General features: G+C 38.4%; 1 protein-coding gene across 1 annotated transcript; it reads left to right on the top strand.

The window, feature by feature from the left end:
• Positions 1 to 7,945: 7,945 nt before the first annotated feature.
• LOC141571900 (trace amine-associated receptor 6) lies at positions 7,946 to 9,003 on the top strand. The gene has a single exon (XM_074334007.2). It carries the CDS (start codon positions 7,948 to 7,950, stop codon positions 8,983 to 8,985), a length of 1,038 nt encoding a protein of 345 aa, XP_074190108.2. The 5' UTR covers positions 7,946 to 7,947; the 3' UTR covers positions 8,986 to 9,003.
• The last annotated feature ends 119 nt before the right edge of the window (positions 9,004 to 9,122 follow it).

Below are 9,122 nucleotides of genomic sequence, written 5' to 3'. Positions count from 1 at the left end.
AACTGGAAACTCTATCATGTTTTCTGGAGATGCAGGTGAGCGTGATTCTCTCACAAGTGTGCTCAGTTTCCTACGCTTTCATTAACCATGGGGATTACTGACCCTTCTAAGATTTGCTAACTTGGTACATGAAACTCCATCACACTTTCATTACAATTTTTTGATTATTTTTACATCTGGCATTTTAATTAGCCATTTCTATTTTTTCTGTGTGAAATTGCCTGTTAATTTGTCCAGTGGGGTGTTTGTCTGTGTCTCACTGCTGTCTAAAAGGCCTTTATATTTTTAAATCTATTAACCCTCTCTTCATCTTGTATGCTGCCCATAGTTTTCCAAGCTTGACATTTTTTTAGGCCTGGCCAGGTTTTCTTTTAAATCTAAAAAATTAAATCGAGAACATGAATCTATATGGTTTTCAGTCATGATCCCTCCAATGAAAATTTATAAAAGCAATATTTTCTTTGAGTTTTTTAACATCTGGAAAAATTAGGTTTGAGTTTATCAATAATATGAGGCAAGATGCTTAACATATTTTTCCAGAAAGCTACATGCCACATTACCACTTCTTTAAAAATCCATCCTTTTCTTATAACTTACAATACATTGTTATTTTTGTCATCAATAATCTACAAACTTTGGATAGTGTTTACAGAAGAAAAAAAAAAGACAGAAAATCGACTTCCTTCATGACTATAAGGTAAACAACAACCCTCATGGAATGAGAAAGCAATCACATACAAGGAACATCACTGTTGTGGAAATTACACCATCTGGTCATGGTTATTCCCACATTTGAAAAATACCCACAAAATACAAAATAAGAGCCAGGTCCTGAGTCTGAAATGGCTGATATATAAGGCTCAGCGATCTCTACGAGCTCCAGAAAGACCGGACCCCAAAAACAAGCTTCTTAAAATGAAGGCAAAATTAACCAAGTCCAGAGAAAGACAGGAAGTACAGGACTTTCACAAGGAACAGGGAACCAGGAAACCTTTGAAAATGACAGAAAAGTAAGCTTGAAAGGAAGGCCTGGAAAAGGATAATAATGAACGACTGACAAAGCAGAGAAGTGCATAGATTTGCGTAAACTAATAAAATCATCTTTATGTTAACCATTTTTTAGTAAATATGTTTCCATCAAACTCTTAAAGATATTTAACTTACCAAGAAAATAAAAGCATAAAAGTTATGCTACTGATATTGAGGTACCATTTATCCCCAATTTAATGGATCATTTTTACGTACTGTATTTCACATCACAATTACTGGGACATTCCCAACATATCACCAATTCTTAAATTTAAAGATTAGGCTAAATTTTTTTTAATCTTTAAAATATCAGAGAGATTTAAATGAGGTCAAGAACTATCCAAGAACCAGGAAAAAAGGAAATTCAGAGAGGTGACTCTAACAGGCAGGGCAATTATTTCTCCACAGATAGCCAATTCCAGAAGAAACATTAGAGAGGATGAAAAACTAACCTTGTAGGGTTAGTTGGAAACTATTAGATTTTAGATCCTAACAAGAAAGACGAGCCCAGGTCACATATCTACTGCCAATATTTGTGATTAAAACCTTGAGAACTAATATTCCCTAAATATACAAGTAAACCGCTATTTCAAATTTTCTCAATACCTATAATAGAAATTAGGATAACCCAAGATTGCTAATTCTCCTAGGAAAATGCCAGAAGCAAATGTAAATTTTCTCCGGAGAAAGATAATATTATCTCACTTCTCAAATTGTTACCTCAATACTTTTACATAAAATGTCTCAAATTCAATTAAAAAAATTACCCCATAAAAGGAGACAATAGAGTGAAACCCAACAGAAACAACAGACACGTTTTTTAAAAAACGGGAAATTTCTGTAATGCTTTAAAATAACTAAGCTGAATATCTTTAACACTTTTGAATTCAATATGCTGACTATAAACAAGGAAATAACAATCAAGTTTGAAAACTTCAGTAGAGAAGTATAAACTTCTCTACTGTTTATACTTCTGTTTTTAAAATAGGACATTCTAGATCTTATAAATATTGGTCTCTACTTCTCAAGCTACCAAGAACTCAAGCATTGGTTAAATAGATGTTTATTGACAGGATGTACACAAATATTACCTATGTGCTGGCTGCCCCTGGTTACTATTCCCACAGGTCAAAATTCATGTCACATAAAACATCTGATTGTCTTTTTTTGACCACTTCAATAGCTTTCGAGAAAGTAAATTTTTAAATCACTTGAGTATGGAGGTGGTGGGAGATGCTGGAGTCTATGAGAATTGGCCTCAGAGGGTGGGACTAGTTGGCACTAATGGATTTGGTGGCCGTAGTACTGGCTTAGTCAGAATAAGAAGTCAAATGTGAGACGGAGAATCTGAGGAAGCCCAAAAGATGCTCTAACACAAAAGCTCATGGGACAAAGGAGAAATCAAAATGAAAATTAGAAAATTATGAAAGGAATGATGACAAGACTAGGACAAAATAACAAAATAAACTGTAACAAATTAACAAAATTGTGGTACACAGGGGAGATATCTGATTTTGGCCAGGATGAAATAGTTTGCATCAAGCAAACCTTCTCACTGAGAACAATTATAAAACTCAGGTGAACACATAGAACAACATTTGAAGCCTTAGAGAGCAAGCAATGCAGCCTGGAATTGATGGGACAAACTCATAGAGAGAAGGGAAAAACACTGACGTGAGCTGGGCCTTCTCCAGCAAGTCAAAGATCAATACAAGGAAAAGGAGGGCATCTCCAGGGCCTGCTCTGCCTCTCAGTGCATTCGGACTGGTCATTGCCCACCTCTTGCCATATGTTTTTTTTAGTGTTTTGAAATATCAACTCGGATATTGACCTAGAACTCAAGAGGTTACATTCTGAAGAGCACTTCATACCGATAAATTTATTTCTGATCATGAAAGCTGAAATATGGAAAATTTAAGAATATATTCTGAATTACTAAATATGTTCCATTATTATTTACTTTCTAAGAAAGGAAGGAGATCTCTAAAAATGTATAAGATCGTGAGACGTATTCTTCAAACTATTTAAGAAAAGCATGAAGAAATGGAACTCCAGTCATAAGATTCATCCTCTCCTCTTGTCTGGTGAGGAAATCTGGCTTATTGAATATGTCTCTAGATTTGGGACAGTCTGAGCTTGGTGCGTCACAAACATGAAGTGCTTTCCCATGTTAGCTGCTGTCACAGGGAAATTTGCTCTATTGACACTCCCTTTCCCATATTTTAATAATTCTCTGGGCAGATCTTAGTGATTTCCATCCAATCCCCAACATTTATAAGCACATGACATTATTTCTAATTCAGTCTAAAATTTTAAAATTACATCCAGTTTAGGAATCTTATTTTTCCTACCCCAATCAGTGATATCCTGCTCTAGGTTTTGTGGACTTAGTGTGGGGAGAGCGCAATCCTGCTTTTACACTCGTCCTTCCATTCTCCTTTGCTGCTTGTAACCTCACCTACCCTGCACAGTAGAGAGGGAATGGAATAAGGAGAACACTAATAATGGGACAAAAGTTTTCTCCCGTTACCAGTGCCTGATAATGCCATAGGCCTGATGGACAGTGCCCTGCATGTGGCAGGCGCCCAAATGTAGGCTCTGTCATGCGGTACATGGGTGACTCATTTAGTGAGAGCCTGCCCAGTGTCCAGTTCCCGATGTGCATGAGCCACTCCAGATCACCTTTTTCTACTTCTCTCTAGAGTCTGTCTATGAGTGGAAACCTTACAGGTTTTTGCTTCTGGAGTCTCTGTCCAGACAACCACACCATTGAACAATGTATTGGGAACATGATTCAAGCTTCATTCCCTCTTTAGATCTGCTTATTTAATAATCTCGCTGACCTGCCCTGTGTTTATGTTGAGCAGAGACAAGTAGACTAGGAGAGACATGGTTGGGAGGAGAATTGGGCTGGCAGGGAGAGAAGCCCCTACTGTCACTGCTTCCAGTGGCAAAGATGCAGGAGTTTCATGGGCTACTAGACACGTGGGAGCCAGTCAGGCTCGGCCCTTCTGGCAGGTCTCCCAGTTCAGGGTGCACAAAGTGTTCATGACACATCCCACAGGGCTTGAGGAAGATGTTGGAAACATAAAACCAGTACTGATCTCAGGATCAGGAACTTGGGAATGAAAATGCCTCCTGCAGGGATGTCTGAAGCACCCAGATATGCTCTGCATGACAGTAACTCTATGGGAGGGCTCACTACACAGAGGTCGTGTCCACCAAGTAAAGGTCACAAGGAGACCAAATTTGGTGTCAAATTATGCTGCTCCTTTTCTTCTCCTCTCTCCTCTACGCTGTGGAATAGAGCAGAAAAGGAATCAAAATTCAGACATGCCTCTTCCCTACAACCAAGCTTTTTAAGCTTAGAACCTCCTAGTTCTGGACACGGTAGGGCAAGGATAGTCAATTAGATACAGATTGTTGTTCTAGTCCAGAGTAGACCAGAATAAAAGTCAACACTCAGAGTAACTGGAAACTATGGACTCTGCCTGAGAGCTCATGAAGGGATGACAAGGAAGAGCTCATTTGGAGGCTGTGACCGGAGATAATATAACACTGTATTGTTTCCCATGCCACTCAAAGTGTTCCATAAGTGATTAACATATATTTCTATAAATGGTTATTAAACACAAATGGATTATGTAAGAATCAAGTTGATGATTGACTCAGTTATACACTACCTTGAAGAAATGCTGAAACTCTAATTAGATATATAATTAATATATTGATTGTATGTTACCAGTACAACCACTGTTCATTTACAGTTTAACACTTTGATCCTGTTTTGTGTTTGGTTACCTCTAGCTCTAATCAAAAGAGACAAGAGTACAAAACATTTCTCACCCTCCCTCTCATTAACAAACTTCTGAGTTTGGCCACTGGAAAGTCCACAGAGATCATTAACGCATCTTTCCCCCACCTCTGTCATAATGAGGACTGTCTCACACTCTCAGCCATTTGGGAGATGGCTTATTTAATGGCTTATTAATTTTAATTTAGAAATGTGTTAGAGAAGTTCAAAGCCTTCAAGCTATGAGAGTGAAAACTTCCATGATGCAAGACAACCAGTTTGCCTCCAAGTTTTGCCCTGGGTGCTAAAATCAAAACCCCCCGAAAAACATGATCACTGCCTAATCTTGATCTTTATCTGATGCAAATGCAGTAACTCAATATGGTCTTATGAGCAAGATAGGAAGCGTCATATATGTGAAAGAATTCTAGAGGCCTTAGGAGGAGCCTCCAATTTACATTACTATATCTGCTCAGGACTAGTTTGTTTTCATAGACTAACCTCAGACAAACAGTGCAAAATAACATAGAGTTTACTAATAAGTTTTGATGGCATAGCAGGAAAGGTAGAAAAATGCAGGACAATCCTTTTCTTCTCACAGTAGACATCTGGCATTTCTTTCTCTATATAGTTGATTTTTTGGACATCTGCTTCCACTAGAAGAGACCATGCTATGTCAAACATTGACCAGGATTGTTTTGAGGGGCATAAAAGGCTTACCTGGGAAAATACCATCTTTGCTACTAATAAGCTAATATTGTGGTTCCTAGAAAACTTGGGTTTCAGAAATAATAAAATTGGTTAAAAAGTTTAGGGAACCAACAGATATTGCCAAATATTATCTTTTACTAGCTAAGAGCAGGTAGAAAATTGGGAGATATCTAGCTTTTTGTGTTATAAACTAGTTTCTGGTGATCTTGGGTTGGTCCAGGTTCTTCCTGGAACAATCTCCATGCCTCCCACCCTACTCCCACTTTCATACCACAGCTAGGCTTCCATCTCTGTCTTCCTCTCTCTGTCTCTCTTTTTTGCTGGCATAATATTCCACATGCATTGTTTCTACCTGCTAACAATGGTCTCAAACCCAAGCTATTCCATTCACTCCATTGTCATTTCTTTTCCTGGTCTATCTCATATTATAATTTAAAAATATTGAAGCATCATTTTTGTCTTACTCTGATTTTTAGAACTCTTTTTTCTATACCTTCTTGTCTAGGTGCTTATTTCACTATCACAAACTATTGTATTTAACCTTCATAATACTTTTCACAATTTGTATTCACACAACCATTTCTCTGTTTACTTGTTAAAGGTTTCCCTCCCTCATCCCCTCCAAGGCTGTAAACTTCATAAGGAAAGAAATCACATCTGTTTAGTTCATTACTTTGCACCCAGCTCCTGGCACTCAATAAATATGTATTAAATGGATGAATTAACTAGTGAATAAATCTCAGAATAATGGAGGGATGACAAAGTTATTTCTTTACCAACAGTGGCAGGTATCGTGTGATATTTTTTTATCCTAGAATAACGGTTCTCAATAGAGCAGGCCATTGAGACATTTGCCCCCCCAGAGGACATTTGTCAATGTCTAGAGACACTTTTGGTTTTCACAGTTGGGGGGAACTGTATTGGCATCTACTGGTATCTAGTAGCGGGGATGCTGCTAAAAGCCCTTCAGTGTACAGGACAGATCCCACATCAAAGAGTTATGTGAACTCAAATGTCCATAGTGCTGAAGCTGATAGAGCCTGGCCTAGGTCTCTGCCTATATAAACAATTGACATTACTTTACAAAACCAGACTCTCAGTAAATACTAGGAGGAATCTAAGAGATTATTGGGTAAGAGTATTAATTTTCTTGATTAGGAATCAGATAGCCAGATGGATTAATACCAATACCTATGGCACTTTATAACTTGAAAAGCAATTTCACAAAGCTCTATAAGGTCACAACTCTACACTGAAAAGAGTCCTGAACCCTTCTTTGGGAAGGCTGAATAAGGCTTTTCCTTGCTCCGCAGTGTTCCAATATTCCAGGCATGTGAATTGCCAAGGAATGTGTTCCCATGTTACAACTTTCTGCTCATTGTTCCTTTTGACTTCTTTTAGCATTGGGACCAGGAAGTCTGGCACCTGGAACCACAAACAAACATGTAGTCAGATGGTTTGATGATTCCCATTTCTCACATTCATGAAGAGAACTTGCAAATATTCTTCCAGTGAAAATGTCTTGAGAGAACTGATCTCTTTTCTACCAGAACCTTAAAAATGCTAGTGTGTTTACATATCATTTTGGGTTTTAAGGCTTTGTTGTAATGTATTTCATCAATCTCAACATGTCCTCAATGTATGTTATCTTTTCTGTTTGCTGGTAACTACTGCAGATGCATAAATGATTCTTAACAGGAAAGAAAAAGCTAAGTCCTGACTCTCACTGCCTGCACGCTATTGTTTCGCTCACAAAAACCCAATAAGGTGACTATGTCAGGATTGAGAATAGAGGAAAGGTTCAAGTCTAAGAACAAAGAAATCTTTGGCTTGAGAAATGTAACAGCTACCCCAATTTAATGTAAAGAGTTGTTTTGTAGAACAACTTTCTTAATAATCACTGTTGAAAATAGTCTTCTAAATTCACACCTTGCAGTATAGGGATTCCATCTGGGGATTTCCCATTAATGGCACTTATTTATGTGGAAGCTCTGCCTGCTTTAGCCAGGAACACAGGTCAGACAACATAGAAATAAACAGGAGGTGATCCTTCAGCCTTATAATTACTTCCCATATCAGTGCCTGTTGCAAAAAGAAATTCTGGAGATAAAAAAAGAAAACATATATTTAACTAAAAGGGAATTTTATCAAATTAAGGGAAGTGATCATTAGCTGAAATTAACCCCCTCAGTAATCTCGTACAATATAATTTTTGTTGTATTGCATTTTGTTATAGAAAACATTTGAGATTTATAATAAATATTGGAAAATTAAAAAAAAAGTTAGTAATATCCGATAATTTCCTCCGCCATCCTGATGACTTTATGTTTTTCCTCCAGGAGTACAGAGAATTAGAATCTTATACTTCTTGTGATAATCAAGAACAGCATTCTTCAAATATCAAGTGGAGCGTCATGAACCACAACTCGTCCCCCCCTACATCTGCGCAGCTCTGCTACGAGAACGTGACCGGGTCCTGTGTGAAAACCCCCTACTCGCCCGGACCCCGCCTGATTCTCTACACAGTGTTTGCCTCTGGGGCTGTGCTGGCCGTGTTTGGAAACCTCCTGGTGATGACTTCAATCCTTCACTTCAAGCAGCTACACTCTCCAACCAATCTCCTCATCGCCTCCCTGGCCTGTGCTGACTTTCTGGTGGGGGTGACCGTGATGCCCTTCAGCATGGTCAGGTCGGTGGAGAGCTGCTGGTACTTTGGGCGAAGCTTCTGTACTTTCCACACGTGCTGCGATACGGCATTCTGTTACTCTTCTCTCTTCCATTTGTGCTTCATCTCCATCGACAGGTACATTGCTGTTACTGACCCTCTGGTCTATCCTACCAAGGTCACGGTGTCTGTGTCAGGGATATGTGTTGGCATTTCGTGGATCCTGCCCCTTGTGTACAGCGGGGCCGTGTTCTATACAGGTGCCAATGACGATGGGCTGGAGGAATTATCTAGTACCCTCAACTGTATAGGGGGTTGTCAAGTTGTTGTAAATCAAGACTGGGTGTTGATAGATTTCCTACTCTTCTTTATACCTACCATCGTGATGATCATTCTCTATAGTAATATTTTTCTTGTGGCTAGAAAACAGGCTAAAAGGATTGAAACTACTGGTGGCAAAACAGAATCATCCTCAAACAGTTATAAATCCAGAGTGGCCAAGAGAGAGAGAAAAGCAGCTAAAACCCTGGGTATCACGGTGATAGCATTTATGATTTCATGGTTACCTTATAGTATCGACTCAGTGATTGATGCCTTTATGGGCTTCATAACCCCTGCCTATATTTATGAGATTTGCTGCTGGTGTGCTTATTATAACTCAGCCGTGAACCCTTTGATTTATGCTTTATTTTACCCATGGTTTCGGAAAGCCATAAAACTTATTGTGAATGGTCAGATTTTCAAGGACAATTCATCATCTGTGAATTTGTTCTCTGAACAAATATAAGCAATTGGATTGAGTAAGTCGAAGATATCTTTACATTTTCCAATTGAAATTAGTTTTTGAAAATCAAGTAAGACTATTAATGAAGAGGAAAAAACTGTACTTCAAACTTAATAGGATAACTCCATGTTTTCCAGTTA

This window comes from Rhinolophus sinicus, chromosome 2 (genome assembly GCF_057876585.1).
Source record: "Rhinolophus sinicus isolate RSI-liver-muscle chromosome 2, RSI-T2T, whole genome shotgun sequence".
Lineage (NCBI taxonomy): Eukaryota > Metazoa > Chordata > Mammalia > Chiroptera > Rhinolophidae > Rhinolophus > Rhinolophus sinicus.
This window is presented reverse-complemented; position numbering and strand designations above follow the sequence as displayed.